The following is a 19,734-nucleotide window of genomic DNA, read 5'->3' on the forward strand; positions in this document are numbered from 1 at the left end:
GGCACGGGAAAATGCGCCAGACCTGCGAGACGTACTGGAGGATAAGGCAAGACAAACAAGATCGATCTACGGATCGCGCAGGCACCCTGCGGCACGTGACGATGATCTTCACTCTGAATATAACAAATCCGGCCGGGCCGAACACAACAGACATAGCTCTTCCGAGCTGCGTCATGATATAGCCTAGTACAGGGGCGCCGCACACCCACTATGCTTCATATATGAAGTAATGGATCATAAAATCCCAGAGGGTTTCAAACCCGTAAACATCGAATCATACGTTGGCACAACAGATCCGGCGGTATGGATCGAGGATTATCTCCTTCACATCCACATGGCACGCGGCGATGATCTACACGCCATTAAATACCTCCCGCTCAAACTCAAAGGACCGGCCCGGCATTGGCTTAATAGCTTGCCTGCAGACTCAATCGGTTCTTGGGAGGACCTGGAAGCCGCATTCCTTGACAACTTCCAGGGCACTTACGTGCGACCACCGGATGCCGACGACTTAAGCCACATAATTCAGCAGCCAGAGGAATCGGCCAGGCAATTCTGGACACGGTTCCTAACAAAGAAAAACCAGATAGTCGATTGTCAGGACGCAGAGGCCCTAGCAGCCTTCAAGCATAACATCCGTGACAAGTGGCTTGCCCGGCACCTGGGACAGGAAAAGCCAAAAACCATGGCAGCCCTCACGACAGTCATGACCCGCTATTGCGCGGGAGAAGACAACTGGCTAGCTCGCAGTAACTGTTGAGTTTCGTAGTAATTTCAAAAATTTCCTACGCACACGCAAGATCATGGTGATGCATAGCAACGAGAGGGGAGAGTGTGATCTACGTACCCTTGTAGATCGACAACGGAAGCGTTAGGTTGATGTAGTCGTACGTCTTCACGGTCCGACCGATCCAAGCACCGTTACTCCGGCACGTCCGAGTTCTTGGCACACGTTCAGCTCGATGACGATCCCCGGGCTCCGATCCAGCAAAGCGTCGGGGAGGATTTCCGTCAGCATGACGGCGTGGTGACGATCTTGATGTTCTACCGTCGCAGGGCTTCGCCTAAGCACCGTTATAATATGACCGAGGTGGAATATGGTGGAGGGGGCACCGCACACGGCTAAGGAACGATCACGAAGATCAACTTGTGTGTCTATGGGGTGCCCCCTGCCCCCGTATATAAAGGAGTGTAGGAGGGGAGGGCCGGCCTTCTCTATGGCGCGCCCTAGGGGAGTCCTACTCCCACCAGGAGTAGGATTCCCCGTTTCCTAGTTCAACTAGGAGTCCTTCCATGTAGTAGGAGTAGGAAACAAGGAAGGGGCGCAACCCCTCTCCCTAGTCCAATTCGGACTAGGCCTTGGGGGGGGGGGGCGTGGCCTGCCCTAGGCAGCCCCTCTCTCTTTCCCGTATGGCCCAATAAGGCCCAATACTTCTCCCGGCGAATTCCCGTAACTCTCCGGTACTCCGAAAAATACCCGAATCACTCGGAACCTTTCCGAAGTCCGAATATAGTCGTCCAATATATCGATCTTTACGTCTCGACCATTTCGAGACTCCTCGTCATGTCCCCAATCTCATCCGGGACTCCAAACTCCTTCGGTACATCAAAACTCATAAACTCATAATATAACTGTCATCGAAACCTTAAGCGTGCGGACCCTACGGTTCGAGAACAATGTAGACATGACCGAGACACGTCTCCGGTCAATAACCAATAGCGGAACCTGGATGCTCATATTGGCTCCTACATATTCTACGAAGATCTTTATCGGTCAGACCGCATAACAACATACGTTGTTCCCTTTGTCATCGGTATGTTACTTGCCCGAGATTCGATCGTCGGTATCCAATACCTAGTTCAATCTCGTTACCGGCAAGTCTCTTTAATCATTCCGTAATACATCATCTCACAACTAACTCATTAGTTGTAATACTTGCAAGGCTTATGTGATGTGCATTACCGAGAGGGCCCAGAGATACCTCTCCGACAATCGGAGTGACAAATCCTAATCTCGAAATACGCCAACCCAACATGTACCTTTGGAGACACCTGTAGAGCACCTTTATAATCACCAGTTACGTTGTGACGTTTGGTAGCACACAAAGTGTTCCTCCGGCAAACGGGAGTTGCATAATCTCATAGTCATAGGAACATGTATAAGTCATGAAGAAAGCAATAGCAACATACTAAACGATCGGGTGCTAAGCTAATGGAATGGGTCATGTCAATCAGATCATTCACCTAATGATGTGATCACGTTAATCAAATAATAACTCTTTGTCCATGGTTAGGAAACATAACCATCTTTGATTAACGAGCTAGTCAAGTAGAGGCATACTAGTGACACTCTGTTTGTCTATGTATTCACACATGTATTATGTTTCCGGTTAATACAATTCTAGCATGAATAATAAACATTTATCATGAAATAAGGAAATAAATAATAACTTTATTATTGCCTCTAGGGCATATTTCCTTCAGTAACAACCTAGCAAAGAACCCTGGTAATTCGGATACCAAGGACAAAAGTGGCCGGACTCATCGGAACAAGCAAAAGTGTCGCATTAGCAGCGACAGCAACGAAGACACGGCAGTTAATGCCGGATTCAGAGGTTATAAATCCGGTCAGCGGAAAAAGCCATTCAAAAAGAATACTCAGGGCCCGTCCAGTTTGGACCGAATACTCGACCGCTTGTGCCAGATACATGGCACCCCCGAAAGGCCAGCCAATCACACCAACAGGGATTGTTGGGTGTTCAAGTAGGCAGGCAAGTTAAGAGCCGAAAATAAAGACAAGGGGCTGCATAGCGATGATAAGGAGGAGCCCAGGCCGCCGAACAGTAATGGATAGAAGGGTTTTCCCCCACAAGTGCGGACGGTGAACATGATATACGCAACCCATATTCCCAAGAGGGAACGGAAGCGTGCTCTACGGGACGTATATGCGATGGAGCCAGTCGCCCCAAAGTTCAACCCATGGTCCTCCTGCCCGATCACTTTCGATCGAAGGGACCACCCCACTAGCATCCGTCATGGCGGCTTCACCGCATTGGTTCTCGACCCAATCATCGACGGATTTCACCTCACAAGAGTCCTCATGGACGGCAGGAGTAGCCTGAACCTGCTTTACCAGGATACAGTGCGGAAAACGGGCATAGATCCCTCGAGGATCAAGCCCACAAAAACGACCTTTAAAGGCGTTATACCAGGTGTAGAGGCCAACTGTACAGGCTCAGTAACACTTGAAGTGGTCTTCGGATCTCCGGACAATTTCTGAAGCAAAGAGTTAATCTTCGATATAGTCCCATTTCGCAGTGGCTATCACGCCCTGCTCGGGCGAACCGCATTTTCAAAGTTCAATGCGGTGCCGCACTACGCATATCTCAAGCTCAAGATGCCAGGCCCTCGAGGAGTAATCACGGTCAATAGAAACACCGAACACTCCCTCCGTACAGAGGAGCACACGGCGGCTCTCGCAGCGGAAGTCCAAAGCAGGCTTCTTAGGAAATTCTCCAGTCCGGCCGTCAAAAAGCCAGACGCTGCCAAGCACGCCCGGAGTAACCTGCAACAAGACCGCATGGCACGTTCTGAGCAGGCGTAGCAACGCGGCCCCAACCCCAGCCCTCGCGACATAGCGAAACCAGTGCCTCGCGTACATAACTACGCTCTCGAAATACCATGGGCATAGGGGAAGGGGCACAGTAACGGCACGCCCACAATACGGCTTAAAACATACTAGGGGTTGCCGGATTCTTTTTTATTTTTCTTACTTTCAGGACTCCATACTTCGGACGACCTGTTCGGCAATTCAACTGCCGCACAAACGATGCAAGATCAGGGAGGCAGACAAGTCATGCCGCATTATGGAACCCCCAGGTGGTCTCTATTACGAGAGGTATACCTGTGTTGAATACAATTCCGCGGCCTGCCCCTGGCCAGGACATGTTAAATAGTCTAATATCTTTATCTTATAATACCACTTGTATCGTTCTGCTCTAACAGCAGCCTTTATATAAACAATGCATAGCTTTTGTCTATTTTCTGCATTACTCTCTTTTATATATGTTCATTAATAACATGTTGCACCCGTACACTGTGGTACGGCAAGTACGCCAGGGGCTTCAGTACCCTTTAATATGGTGTGTGAAGTCCGTACACTTTCACAAGTGCGGCACCCCGAACTTATAGCACTATATGCATCGGCTCCGAATCATGATTTGGGTCAATAGTTGGGTTTTCCCGGCTCCTATGTTTTGGTGCCTTACGTTCCGCTATATCGGCTAAGGTAGCACTAGGAGAACCACTGCGATTGTGCCCCGGTTGATCTGGGTTAAGCACCTCAGTGGAGAAAGCTAAAACTGACTGTCATGATGAGGCGAGAGACCGGTCGCTGTTCGAGAGGTTTTTCGAGTCCCTAAAGACTTATGACTCTTCGAGCGAGGAGCCGGATTTGTCCGGCCAAGGCGTGGATAGCGCCCCGAACTCGGTCTTCCGAACTAGGGGCTTCGTCGAAATTTAAAATTATAAAGTTCTATGGCTAAGTGAGAGTGTTCAAGCATTATAGTTCGATTGCCTGGTTCGTTGTGCTGAACGCCTCCCTCGAAGGACCCAACTATGGGAAAAAGAGCACTCAGGTCTATCCCGAACACCCCAGCACTAGTGGCATGGGGGCAGAAGCCGACGACTGGCCATCTCTCAATTTTTTGATAAACGACCGCACAAAAAATAATATTTTAAATTCAATGAGCATTGCTTAGCACATATGAACAAGTTTTCAGCGCACAGATAAACACGAGCGAGTTCATCCAAAACAACTTTGAAGAGCTTTATAGCATCATACGCCAGTTAGTTCCGGCTAATTATGTAGCCATGGATTTCCTCAATACTATGACAGACAACGTGACATATATATATATATATACATAAACACTATTCTGATCACGAGATCAGAATAATATTCTGATCACAACATGAACTTCCCGAGTAACGCACCTGACCTTCCCCATGTGCTAGGTTGAACTTCAGCTAAAAGGTGTCCAAATGGGACTTGCTATATACCGTTGGAAAGCTATGGACACTAGTATCATGAACCAAGTTAAATTTTTGGCAAAATGTAAGCGGTTTAAGATGAGTTTTGAAAACCGTTTTTTGTTCGTACAAAAAACATGAATCGTAATTTCGATCGCGTTTTTAAACCGTTTATCGGAATGAGGCCAATACTATAGCGTTGGAAAGCTGCTGCAAAACCGCTCCTTCCACATGTTGATAGTTTTCCTTAATTCCCTATGGTTAAAGAGAAATTTGGAAAATCATAGAATTTCGCAAACGGAACACCCGAGTTCATATTTTCAATGTCATTTCTAAACGGATAATCCAATTGAGGCAAATAATATGGCGTTGGAAAGCTTATGAAAATGCGCTACTTTTTCATGTTAAAAGTTTTTTCTAATTTTGAACGGTTTAAAAGTAATTTAGAAAACGGTACAAGTTCCACCGAATTAATATTTTCGAGCTAATTTTTTAATTGTATGTCCAAATGCAGCAAATGATATGGCGTTGGAAAGCTTGAACAAATGCGAATTTTTTTCGTATATATTGTTTCTCCTAATTCATTATGGTTTTATGTCAGTTTTGAAAATGGCTAAAAACGTATTTTTGCCGTAATTTCTTCAAACTTTATCGGAATGGGCCAAATAATATACCACTGAAAAGCTACGGAAAATGCGAAACTTTTTCATGTTGATGGTTTTCTCTGATTCTTAGCTCTTTTTGAGTAATTTCAAAAACAGCGAGATCATTCGTTCTGCCTTTATCGCGAAACAGATTCTACGAAAATGCACCGCGTGAAGACCTGAACTTCTCGGCATGTCTACTTGAACTTCACTCTGTTTTTCACGTGTGTTTTTTTGCTCGTAGATCTCCATTCACTGCTCGTAGCTCTCCATCCACTCACTGAAATTGAGCAAGTGTTATACCGATGGAAAGCTGTTGTAAACACGCAACTTTCCCGTGTTGATCATTTTTTCATACTCGCGACGATTTTAAAAGTTTTTCATATGATATTCATTCAGTGTAGTAGGTGAACTTCTTGCTATTTTCACGTTGAACTTCTGTGACGTATTTTTCATTTGTAATTTTCTCATCCATTCGTCAAGTGTTACACAAATGGTATTTCTTTTGTATAAACCACTCTCACAATATTTTTTTTCTATCTTTCTCCGATGGAGGACTTGAACTTATATGAACAAACTTTTAGTCTTTGCTTTTTTATTTCTTTTTAATACAAAATGCACACCGTGTAGTATGTGAACTTCTGGTAGTTATCAATCTGAACTTCTCTCCGTTACGTGAAAATATCTGAGTTTTTTTAAGAATTTTTTATCTGATATTCTTAATCATTTTTTTATGAATTTTGAAGCGCTCTATTTTCAAAAGCTGGACTTCTTGCTAATTTATTTTTGAACTTTTTTTTACATTCTTTAATAACAAGGAAAATCTGAGTTTTTTATAATCATCGAACTTCTCCATCTTTTTAATATGGATTTCCTGGTTTATTTCTTAATATTTTTTTATGAATTTTTGAAGCGCTCTATTTTTAAAAGTTTAACTTCTTATTTTTTATTTTTGAACTTCTTGTTTCCATTATTTAATAACGAGGAAAATCTGAGTTTTCTATAATCATTGAACTTCTCCATCTTTTTAATATGGACTTCCTCGTATTATTTCTTAATATTTTTTATGAAATTTTGAAGCGCTGTATTTTTAAAAGTTGAACTTCTTTGTTTTTTATTTTTGAACTTCTTGTTTCCAGTGTTTAATAACTAGGGAAATCTGAGTTTTTTATAATCATCGAACTTCTGCATCTTTTTAATTTGGACTTCCTGGTCTTATTTCGTAATTTTTTTATATGGAACTTTGAAGCGCTCTATTTTTAAAAGTTGAACTTCTTTTTATTTTATTTTTGAACTTCATGTTTCCATTCTTTAATAACGAGGGAAATCTGAGTTTTCTATAATCATCGAACTTCTGCATATTTTTAATTTGGACTTCCTCGTTATATTTCTTTAATCTTTTTCTATGAAAATTTTGATTCTTACATAAACCCTAAATCACCCTGTTAGTTTAACTTGAACTTCTGCTGCACATTTTCCAACACCTAAAAAATGAACGTAGTGAGAAATAACAAGATAAATATGTCAATGTCTCCAATGATCATTTTATGTGCAGAATGAATTTAAAAAACCAACCATATCCTAGTGTATCATATGTTTGAAACCGACATTTTTTCCACAAACAACATGTTTGAACTTCCCGGGCCATGACCCCATTAACACGATGAGCAAATAATATGTTTGAAGCACTACGCAAAGAAAGCTATTACTTAGCTTTTCTCATGTATAGTTTTTTGAATTTCATGATCTTGAGAACATGAACTTTAAACCACACGCTATAACATAAATCAATCAAAAACACTAATTCATCTGATAAAACATATTTCACATTGTTCATGGTCACCTTTCCTACCAGCATTTTCTACACATGCGAATCTCAGACCTAGTAGATTTTACCAAAGTGGCTTTCAATAAACATCGAACCGCCATTTTTATTCATTTTGAACTTCTATATAAACAAAGAAAGAATTTCTATCCATCACCACGAAATGCATGTAGAAATCTGTCGGGAAATACAAATGCATATAGTGATAATTATGCATCCGATAGCACATAAAAAATGCATCATGATGTGTTGGAGCTCCAGGGGGGGCTAGGCAGAACTTTTCATCTGCTCGCTGCTCGCGCTCACTTGCCTGAGCTGGGGAGGATGACCAGGGGGTGCCTACAACCAGGGCTCGCAAACTTCTTTTTTATGAATGTTTTTTCTTAATGCATTTGTTCATCACTAAGATGCATTCTTCCCAACATCCAATGATTGAACTCTCTAAACAATTATCCTTGAACTTCCAGATTACTTTACTTCTTTAGGTGTATGTAAACTCGGGTTTACACTAACTTCCTTCCATCAAATCACGTGAAGTACATGCATGAACAGAAAAGGGGAAGGAGTTACAAGGTCCATAACACACTTTTTGGGCATCTTTGTGGAGCCTCCGCACAATAAACTTAACAAGCAACAAATCGAAGCTACGAAATGAAATAAACGAATATGAGCTAGAGGCTGCAGTAACACGGTGCACATCAGTTTGAGTAGAACCGGGGCGATAGCATAGGGTTCATGCAGGTTTCTCAAGAAAGCAGTGAGGTGCTTTGAGGAGGTGGATGGCGACTAGCAGCTTGAGCCTTCTGTACTCAGTTTTGTGGTGATAACACGAACAGAAGGTGTCATGGCTGGGGACACAGTGGTGTAGCAGCAGGTAAACACACTGCACAACAACTCCATATGCCTTTTCTCTAGATTTCATATGTTTTTTGTTTTGTCTCTGAATTTCTGAAATGACCTTCTTCTCTCTGCCTGCTGCCTCAGAGAGCTGTGCTTGCTGCATCTACACAGAAAATGGAGCATGGCCAAAGAATTAGGGAGAAAATCATGCATGTGCTTTGCCTGTAGAAGTCCAAGGCTAGTGGAGAGAAAAAACTTCATGAGCACATACTGTTTGTTGGTATTGCATATAATAATATTCTTTTTTCTGTAGAGTGGACACTTATAAGACGTGGAGCATCTGGAAGAAAATGCCGATGGTTAGTGGCGGCATGAAATACAACAAGAAACATACATGGGGATGAATATACACGAGATACCTTTTAATATGTTCAGTACATGGAGGTCCCAGTATACATAAATATTTTTCACACAACTAGCAACTGGCGACATGTGGAAACCAAAACAAAGTCGCAGCTGAATGCATGCCACCTTGGTAGCCACATACACGGGCTAGCTAAACCTGAAGTAGCTAACAAATTAGAACTTCGAACGGTAAAAAGTTAAGAGGGAATTGCTCTCACAAGGAGTCTCCCTTTACCGAATTCAGCCGAAGTTGAACTGGATGGTGGGCAGCAAGATCCGGGGTGCTATGTTCATGAACAGCCGGCGGCTCCGTCGTTGAACGGCTTAGGGTCGAGGCGAACGGACCAGGACATCATAGTTGAACGGCTCGGGGTTGCGTTGGGAGGACTCGGGGGCGGTGCTGTAGATTGGATCAGGGTGAGGGTGCTTTTCACTGCCCCTGAAGAAAACGATATGAAGGACAAAACACACACACAAGAACAACTACACATTAGGATTTTGAATGGTACATGTTTGTTGAGGTAAAGAAGTTCAGAAAGATCCTCGGACACATGCACACACCAGTGCATGAACACACGCATTATCACATACATCTCGATTCCTCACATCATGGTTAATTCTTTTTTTAACAACATATGAAATGAATTATCAAATCAATACTCATAAAGGGGCTCTCTTTTATGTAGATACAGACCCAATCATTCATGATTCTTTTTTTAGCATACTAAGATGAACAGAAGAGAAGCATCCATAACAACAATATTGGAGAAACAAATATCAGAGTTACTTGTACCTTGAACGAGCAGAGCTGGCTCGGAAGCAGTGGTGCATAGGTTCAAGCAAGAGACACCAGGAAGGTCGATCATAGGCGCCAGAGAAGGTCACCCGCGGGGATGCCAAGGAAGGAGGTGCAGAGGCGAGAGTTAAGGAGCATGGTGTGTTCTGCTAGACGCCTTGCCGACGGTGTAACTCCCCTCGCCGGCGGCTTCAGGGAGCAAGGGCGTTGGTGAAGGGGCCGGTGGATCATGAGGAGCAGGGCGGCAGAGCCGATGGGGGAGTAGCAGCGGCATCTTGGAGATCTGGCGGGCTGCGAGCCGACGCATGGTGGCAGGATTGGCCCCGGGGGCGGACCCGTGGGCGGCGGCGATGAGCGGGAATGCCGGGTCTCGGCGGCGCGCGGGATTCCGGGGATCCGGCAGCGCGCGGTGGTGCTGGGAACAACGAGGGCAATCCAGAGCCTGGTGGCGGCGCGCAGGATCCTAGCTCGGGGGTGGCGCGTGAGGCCTATGGGCGGTGGATGTTTGGAGCGGCGGCGCGGTGCGCTTTTCCAGTAGGCGGCGGCGGGGGTTAGCCGGGGTCAGGAGGTGGCGGATTGGTCGGGGATCGGTTTTGGGGCGACGTGGTTGGGTGGTTTTTTTGTTCTGAAGTATCTATACTTCTATACTACTATTAAAAGAGCAAACAATTTCTTTCTTAAAACCACCCGTCAAGTGTACCCAGTCTGATTACTACAGCCAGATTACCCCATTTAGTTAGCTCTAATGGCTCGGATTAATCTAACCGGATGCCACGCGTGTACGTAGCACTTACCTGCCGAGCAGACGAAATGTTCCGCCCCACGCACAATCCATCCATCCACCCACCCACCCACGAGGGAAAAGGAGAAAATAACTCCAGCCCTGCATCACCTTGATCCCCTTCGTAATTTTCTCTCATTTTGTTTTCTTCCTCTCTAATTGGCTCCCGTGATCGCACACTCAGCCTCGCCCGTCGCCTACTGTCCTCGCCGCTCACAACGAGCACTTCTTACCAACGCAGCCGCCGCGGATGCCGATGAGCGCACGCCGCTGGCGCTAGGGACATCGCAGTTCGGATGCCGCCGCCGACTCACCCCATCGTCATGCACCCCACCCGTCCGCTCGCGTATTCTCATCGAAGAAGACGACTAGATCCTCGGCCACGCCACCGTCCTCTCCCCGTCGTCGCGCGCCTCCGCCTATCGTTCCTCTGCAGCTTATCCAGTCCCGACCACCGAAGAGTCTCGCTGCTAGGCACAAGTACCTTACAGTCGCGTTGTGCTTCTCCACTGGGGCAGCGTACGTACATCTTGGAAGTAAGTGGCCGCCAATCCAATTGATGTATTTCTCTGCACTTGATTTCACTTGCTTTTTCACAGTGGTCTGAAGAAGCATTCTTTTTAGTGTACCTTATTATAGCATGACGATCATCTTTCTGATATGAGATCTAATGATGTCTGCAATTCTACACTTAATAAGCACGAAATCTGGTGATCCTTGCAGGTAGATGGCTTAAATCCAAGCCTATTAGAATGGTTTCAACTTCCTGAATTTATGATGTGTTCTGTTAGACAAATAATTGTAATTCAGTTAGTTCATGTGCACTTGGCAAATCAACCAGTTATTTTGAGCCTCCCCCGCAATAAATAAAAATATATTTGGGCTTGAGGGCCAATAACCACATATGCTCTTCATATAGGAAATGGGTTGCTTCTATTCTGCTCCATCTCAAGCTTTAATTTTTGTAAGCACATGTCATTCAGATGTTTTCTAGAGGTGCTTCGTCAATGTTTTTTCAGTTAAAAAACAAGTTTGAGGATATTGTAAAGGCTTGCATCTAGGAGATATAATAACCTAGATACCATTTAAATTTGCAAGGTTGAGAAGAGAATACAACTCGAAGAATGTCCATGTGTTTAATTGCTATTTGTTATCGCGCTTTCCAGTGTTAATTGCGGGATAGTGCATTTTACCCATGGCGTTCGGTTGCTCGACAAGATATCCTTGCGCCTTTTTCTTGTAACTATGGAACTAAGGCTGTAATGCATAATTACTTGGCATGTGTCAGCCATTCTGAATAATATCTAATTTTGATCTTCTCAGTCACACTAGGATCTACAGAGAGTGTGCAATGGAGGTTCTTCCATTTACGAATTCATGATCCCAGCCTTCTCTTTCCTGATTGAAAAGAAAACATATTATGATTGCCTTTTCTAATAGTATCTTTTGAGTTAGCATGCAATCAGACAGTTAAATGCTCCAAGATTAGGCCACCAAAACTGAACTTACGACTATATGTGTGTATGAAAAACTGTTAATATCTCTTGTTTGAGTAAACTCTGGAACTACTGGAGATTAGATTCTCTGGCTTTGGTGATTATACATTTTATAGGTTATCGTTTCTCGGGAAGAGATCTTGCCTGGGTGTTGCGGATCGAAGAAGACTTAGACGTGTGTGTGTTTCGATTAATCCATGTGTGTATATTCTAGGAGCTGCAGAAGGTTAGGTTCCGCTACCTCCATATAAGATTATAAGGTAAAGAAAAATTGTAAATTTTTTAAATGTAGTAAAATTAACATGTACTTCCAAACATGATGTGATATCTCAATTAAATTTTTGGAAAATCTACAGAAGTCTTTCAGTGATATATACTGACTGTAATTTTTGTGAATTTGTTCCAACATACTGATTAAAATGGCTAATTCTGTAGGTTCGTGTAGAACCCAGAGGAGTTTAGTGGCGCATATCAGGTAAATAATCCTAACACAGTCAGACGTACTATTGAGTGATAGTGTATTCTCATTGAGTTCACATTCACATTTGAAAATTTAATGTCGTACCATATACAGTGGTGGTAAAGGCACACTTTCCCAAGCAACTGTAACAATATAGCATTGGAATTGGAGATTGTTAACATATCTATCACCCTCTTTTGATGATCTCTTTTCAATGCTAATACCGAACTTAAAAAGTTACAATGTTGGTTCGGTTGATGGTGGCATTGGTGTGAGTCTAAGAGCACCATGATTTCTTGCTTTTATTTGCTGACGATTGCCAAATCTTTTGTGAAAGCTGATAGGTGGAGTGCGCATAGATTGAATCCCATCCGCTTACAGCCTTGCTCTGGCCAGAGTGGTACTAAAGTGAAGAGTTCGGTGTTTTTCAGCCTCAACAGTACATATCAAATTCAATTGAGGTGAGGATTGAATTGCAAATAGAGTGGGAGGTTCTTTCATAGTAGATTGGTTATTTGAGCTAAATCTAAAATACAGGGGTGGTGTGAAAGTAAATTGTTCTCGTGCAGCAAAAAAGTCTGAAATTGGCAACCTGTCCTCGAAGTGCATCGCAAACTTGGTGTGCTATTGTGAATGGAAGAGATGTTTGCTAAAGTTGGGTTTGATTTGTAGGGTTGGAAATGGTCGAACTAAATATAGCAAACCAGATGGATTTCTAAAGCAAAATTCAATGCAACCGAGGGGGAGAATAGCAGCTACACGGGTACAGTTGGTTTCAAGTTTAATTGATGCTGATTTGGGGCAATGGAACAAGGATTTAATTAAGGAGGTGTTCATGCTGACAGATGTGTACACATTCTTCTGAATGCCAAGACCCCATAATTATGCAGATGGCTTCTGGTCTTGGGCATGGAAGATTAGGCATGGAACCATTCGGGATATTTCACAGTTCGCTCTGCATATACTGAGCCCTAATACAGAGAAAGGTAGAAGGTGAGATGCAGGAGAGGGTACTTTCAGGTGCAGAGAATAAGTGGAAAGTACCATTGAGTGTCCGGTGTTACAAAATATTTTACCAAGTTTCAGTGAACTGAAAATGAGACACATCAAGAACTTAGTATATGCCCTATGTCTGCTCATGAATAGAATAATATGTACCTTGTTGTGGCTAGTTTCCATCATGCAAAGCTATTCTGTAATAAAACCGTTGACATTTTATATCTTAAATTTCGCAGGCTATGTCCAATGACATGGTTCGCTGATGTACTGAGCATGCTATTGTTAGTAAGAAAGAGGCTCCTATTTCGGTTTCCGTCCTGTGGGCAATATGGAGCAGTCGGAATAAGTACACATGAGGAAATTCAGTGCAAACAGTGCATTTCATGGAGCTTTCATAAGAGTGTGCGCGCTTTCTAATTCCCTGGCAAGAGTGTTGCCAGTGAAGAGCACGCGAAGTGGTGTCCATCGAAAGCATGATGAAAATAAACAGTGATGGCACTCTTGATTTTCTGGTGCGGACTGATTGTGTGTGACTATGATGGAAGATTTCAAGCAGCCGCCTGCAAAAGGCATGATAACATAATAGGTCTATTTACCATTGGAGCTCCTGGCATGCGAAGATGCCATGTTGTTGACCCAAGACAGAGACTATCATAGAGTGGTGATTGAGACCTATTGCCAGTTAGTTGTTAATCTTTGGTTGGATAGTTAGGAGGAGCTATCAATGGGTGCTCAGCTAATTCATGAATTGCAGGCCTACAAGTCTTTGTTCTGGTGTTTGGAGCTTCTTTTCACAAAGCGAGAGAGGAATAAAGCAGCCCATAGATGTACAAGTCTTCATTTCAGATCCATGGTTTTTGTGTCGACATTATAGGCACTTGTTTGGTCTATGGAATAAAAATATGGACTTAAACATAAAAAATAAGATAAATCATTGATTGAACAAACGATATTACCTAAGTGATCTGGTGCACTTTGTGACCAATGTCCTCAATTGTGATGAAAGATTCTGTTTTTTGTTGCCTGAAACACCCCTAGCTAAATTTTATGTATCAAGACGTGCATTGCACGTGCAACGTTACTAGTGTGTTCGAGTTCGGGAACAACTCCTCCGCGCCCTATATAGGCGTGACGTGCTCCAAATAACTATTCTAATCCTGGGATTAGAATAGTGTTCTCCTATATATATATATATATATATATATATGATCAAAAAAATTGTATCAACTTGTGCACATCCATAATGGGGGCATTCTTGATAAATCTATGTCAAAAGTCAAGCTTTGACATATGATCAAATATTGTTGCATATGTCAAAATTCAAACTTTGACATATGATCAAACTTAGTAAGTTAGTAACATTTCGAGAGAAAACCATATATTACCATCTCTCTCTCCCTCCTCATTCATTTTTTATGTCCCCCACTACTGGAATCAGCTTCCTTGTCGTCTGCCATGGCACAGAGCAAAGGCATAGATCCTGGAAGGCAAACTGTCCGTCTGAACACGTGCCAGTAAAGGCCTTCTTTGTCGTCCGCTTCTTAGAAACGGACAGCAAAGGATTGTGTCGTCCGCCATCCGAGGCCAGGAGACGGCAAAGACAACGGACGACAGTGGGGTGGGGTCAGAGCTGTTAGGGGGTTAACGGCGCTCTTTGTCGTCCACTGACAGACGGCAAAGAGCTCAGTTAGGACTGCCATGTGGCCAGCTATGCCGTCTGCCAGCAGACGGCAAAGATTCAAAGGTCTTTGTCATCCGCCAGCAGACGACAAACTGACCAAATAGGCAGCCAGTGTTCCCAGTTTCTACAGGTAGCTGCGCCGTCCACTAGCAGATGGCAAAGAGGCTATATATCCCCTGTTTTTATTTATATCCATTTAATTTCACAGGAATTCACACACAGATATACATATTTTTTTTCATAGGCACATCAAACATATGATGTATCCAACACATAGCTCCATCCATGACAACATACATGCATAAGAAACACAGGTCCATCCATAAATATTACAGTAATATCACAATGTTCATCCAACACATTGTTCCATGCATCCATATAACAAGTTCCACATTATTCTTCGATACAAACGAAAAGAAGAACAGGGAAACAAGGACTCCATCCATGCAAGCTTCCATATAGTGAATTAAATCTCCAAAATGGGAAACAAGAAAGTTAGAAGAAGAAGAAGAAAACTAGAAGAAGAAGAAGAAGCTAAATGGGAAACAAAACTTCTTCTTCTTCTTCTTTTCTTCCTATTCCTTCTTTTCTGCCTCTTCCTTGATTTTCTTCATACTATTATGTCATTTGTGGACTAAATAGGCTAAATTATGTCAAAAATGGACTAAACAGGCTAAATAAGAAGAAAAATATCGTTATCACGGAGGTGTAGGAGTGGTCGGGGTTGCGCCAGCGGCAGACGACGGTGAAGGACCGGTCGGGGTTCCGACATTGGCAGACGCAGAAGGATTGGTCGATGCTTGTTGGGAGCCATGCTGAACCAAAGATCATTTCCAATAATGTCTCGTTAGCATGATGCAAACTGAAATGTGAATAGTAGTAACTAAGGACCATTCAAATCAAACTCACCGTGGTCGCCGGAGCAATCTGGGGCATCGGCGGAGGGGCCTGACCGTTTCTCTCGCACATGGTCTGCACATTTGGTTCTCACGAGTCAGTCATATTAGTTAGTAATGTGAACATTACATGCATGATTGGGCTAATATGCACGAGAAACGTACCACGATGAGCTTGTATAGGGCCCGGTTAGACGCCTCGTTCCGGTTCCTCTCCTCCTCCAACATCTTAACGGTCCTCTCCTCCATCTCCCTCTCCCTCTCTGGCACCTTCCTTTTTGCCTCCTCCAAAAGCGCCTGGGTCTTCAGTATCTCTTTCTCAACCAATGGCTGCAACACACCACTCCTCGTTAGCATTGTAATCATCGACGGACGTACACACAATGCAATGGAGGAAAGGTGAGAGAGTCCATATAACTAACCGCCATGGCGAGCTTCGTGGGCCGTGCACGAGGCGTTATCTCAGGATCAGAGCTACTCAGGCGCTTCTTGATCTGCGGGAGAGTCCTAGGACAACGTATCAATCCATCACCAATGGCTTGAGAGTCATGGGACCTCCCGCCAGCAGATATCATCACCAGCTCTATATCAAAAGGATCCTGACTTGGGTTAAAGTCCTCCCCTTTCCTCGCCTTCCCCTCGTCTCTATACTTCACAAGCTTGTGGTGGGAGGAGATGTTGGTGAATCTCTCTGGATGATCTAGGTCAGACTCCATGAATGGCTTCGCCTTCTTTTACGGGGCCATATGGGCCATGCCATAGAGGTCGAACAGATTTGGCACAGGCTTCTTGTGGTGGTGCGCCTGAGAGAGAGGAACAAAATATTAGTTAAGGGCTCAAGCTAGCATGAAGAATGATATTGCTATGTAAATATGTCATTTTGGAGCTAAGAAAGGTTATTATGTTATTTTTGAGGAAAATAAGCTAAGTTTAGGTCATTTTCAAGGTAACCAAGATTATTATGCCATTTTTTGACCAAAGTATGCTAATTATGTCATTACTGAGCTATCCAAGGTAGTTATGCCATTTTTTAGCTAACTATAACATATTTAGGCATTCTATAGAGCTATCTAATGTTATTATGTCATTTTAGAGCTAATTATGTCATGAATGAACTAGCTAAGATTAGTTTAGGTCGTTATTGAGCTATCGAAGGTAGTTATGCCATTTTTTAACTAACTTAAGCATATTAAGTCATTTTATAGAGCTATCGAAGGTTATTATGTCATTTTAGAGCTAATCATGGCATGAATGAACTAGCTAAGATTATTTTAATTAGGTCGTTATTGAGCTATCGAAGGTAGTTATGCCATTTTTTAACTAAATAAAGCATATTAAGTCATTTTATAGAGCTATCTAAGGTTATTATGTCATTTTAGAGCTAAATATGTCATAAATGAACTATCCAAGGTAGTTATGCCTTTTTTAACTAACTAAGCATATTAAGTCATTTTGGAAGGGATAAATGCTAGCATGAAGAATGAAATTGCATGAATCATGTAGCAAACCACATACCCAATTATCCTCGTACTCAAATAGGTTGGAGCTCCCTTGATGGTGTGGCACACCTTTCATTTGGTCGCACTTATCATTGGCCCTATGGTGTTCGACTAGCCATTGGGGAGAGTGATGTCTACTACGCAACCTTCTTCTTGTAGACGATGTTGGGCCTCCAAGTGCAGAGGTCTGTAGGACAGTACCAAATTTCCCTCAAGTGGATGACCTAAGGTTTATCAATCCGTGGGAGGCACAGGATGAAGATGGTCTCTTCAAGCAACCCTGCAACCAAATAACAAAGAGTCTCTTGTGTCCCCAACACACCCAATACAATGGTAAATTGAATAGGTGCACTAGTTCGGCGAAGAGATGGTGATACAAATGCAATATGGATGGTAGATATAGGTTTTTGTAATCTGAAAATATAAAAACAGCAAGGTAACTAATGATAAAAGTGAGCGTAAACGGTATTGCAATGCTAGGAAACAAGGCCTATGGTTCATACTTTCACTAGTGCAAGTTATCTCAACAATAATAACATAATTGGATCATATAACTATCCCTCAACATGCAACAAAGAGTCACTCCAAAGTCACTAATAGCGGAGAACAAACGAAGAGATTATGGTAGGGTATGAAACCACCTCAAAGTTATTCTTTCCAATCAATCCGTTGGGCTATTCCTATAAGTGTCACAAACAGCCTTAGAGTTCGTACTAGAATAACACCTTAAGACACAAATCAACCAAAACCCTAATGTCACCTAGATACTCCAATGTCACCTCAAGTATCCGTGGGTATGATTATACGATATGCATCACCCAATCTCATATTCATCTATTCAACCAACACATAGCACCTCAAAGAGTGCCCCAAAGTTTCTACCGAAGAATCACGATGAAAACGTGTGCCAACCCCCATGCATAGGTTCATGGGCGGAACCCGAAGTTGATCACCAAGACATACATCAAGTGAATCACGTGATATCCCATTGTCACCACAGATACGCACGGTAAGACATACGTCAAGTGTTCTGAAATTTTTAAAGACTCAATCCGATAAGATAACTTCAAAGGGAAAACACAATCCATTACAAGAGAGTAGAGGGGGAGAAGCAACATAAGATCCAACTATAATAGCAAAGCTCGTGATACATCAAGATCGTGCCAAATCAAGAACACGAGAGAGAGAGAGAGAGATCAAACACAAAGCTACTGGTACATACCCTCAGCCCCGAGGGGGAACTACTCCCTCCTCGTCATGGAGAGCATCGGGATGATGAAGATGGCCACCGGTGAGGGTTCCCCCCTCCGGCAGGGTGCCGGAACAGGGTCCCGATGGACTTTTGGTGGCTACAGAGGCTTGCGGCAGCGGAACTCCCGATCTATTCTGTTCCTCGAAGTTTTTAGGGTATATGGATATATATATAGGCGGAAGAAGTACGTCAGGGGAGCCACGAGGGTGGAGGGCCCGCCCTAGGGGGGTGGGCGCGCCCGCCTACCTCGTGTCTCCCTCGTTTCTTTCGTGACGTGCACTCCAAGTCTTTCAGGTAGCTTTCCTTCCAAAAATAACTTCTCCAGATGGTTTCGTTCCGTTTTGACTCCGTTTGATATTCCTTTTCTTCGAAACACTAAAACAAGGGAAAAAACAGGAACTGGCACTGGGCTCTGGGTCAGTAGGTTAGTCCCAAAAATAATATAAAAGTGCATAGTAAAGCCCATAAAACCTCCAAGATGGGTAATATAATAGCATGAATACTTCATAAATTATAGATACGTTGGAGACATATCAGAGAGCACCACGCATCCACCAACGCCTCCCAACAGTCCATCTTATCCACACACCATCTTGGGGGCACCTAAGTGAGTCAAGAGAAATTTCAGCGCTACGCCTACGAATCAAATCAAGAAAACTAAGTTCAAGGCCTTAAGAATAGGTAATTACCTGCATGTACTTCTCCTTACTCAGAAACTTTCCGCGACACTTCTTCTTGCCCCTCCTAATACCCTTCGAGGCCTCGTGCCGTAAGTTCTGAAGTAGGCGCTTGCACTCGGTTTCGATAACCATACACGCGGCCTCCTGCTCTCCCTCTGAAACCATGTAGAAGGTCTGCAATCAAACAAGACAACACTGATTAGTACGATCACTAGGTTGTGTTGATTTTTAATTCTGTAAAGGAGAAATTACCCAAAACCGACGGAACACATTGTCGGCCACCACCTCGCACAAGACACCGTCGACCCTATCCTCCGACGGGGCCGGGGCAACCGAGTGCAGCTCCCAGGTCATTGCTAGCTGTGCAACCTAACCCTCACCAGGCAACGTGACCCACCCAGGGAAGTGCTGCTGGCAAAGCACACCAAGGACCTGGTTGGGCCTGCGGA

The 19,734-nt window shown here is 43.5% G+C and overlaps 1 protein-coding gene across 1 annotated transcript; it reads left to right on the forward strand.

Annotated features, from left to right (window-relative positions):
* The first annotated feature begins 9,901 nt into the window (after positions 1 to 9,901).
* On the forward strand, positions 9,902 to 13,246 carry LOC147961650 (uncharacterized). The gene is made up of 6 exons (XM_087533886.1): positions 9,902 to 10,075; positions 10,684 to 10,858; positions 12,254 to 12,293; positions 12,623 to 12,739; positions 12,951 to 13,041; positions 13,124 to 13,246. Exons 1-6 carry the CDS (start codon positions 9,902 to 9,904, stop codon positions 13,244 to 13,246), a joined length of 720 nt encoding a protein of 239 aa, XP_087390012.1.
* Positions 13,247 to 19,734: the final 6,488 nt, after the last annotated feature.

The sequence above is a fragment of the Triticum urartu genome, chromosome 7A, assembly GCF_056163025.1.
Source record: "Triticum urartu cultivar PI428250 chromosome 7A, HENAU_Tu73, whole genome shotgun sequence".
Classification (NCBI taxonomy): Eukaryota; Viridiplantae; Streptophyta; class Magnoliopsida; order Poales; family Poaceae; genus Triticum; species Triticum urartu.

Coding starts and splice junctions, on each gene's coding strand:
- LOC147961650 (XM_087533886.1), top strand. CDS start 9,902: ATGCCGGGTCTCGGCGGCGCGCGGGATTCCGGGGATCCGGCAGCGCGC. Junction 12,294..12,622: donor AGTTTAGTGGCGCATATCAG/GTAAATAATCCT, acceptor GAAAGCTGATAG/GTGGAGTGCGCATAGATTGA. Junction 13,042..13,123: donor GGAGAATAGCAGCTACACGG/GTACAGTTGGTT, acceptor TCATGCTGACAG/ATGTGTACACATTCTTCTGA.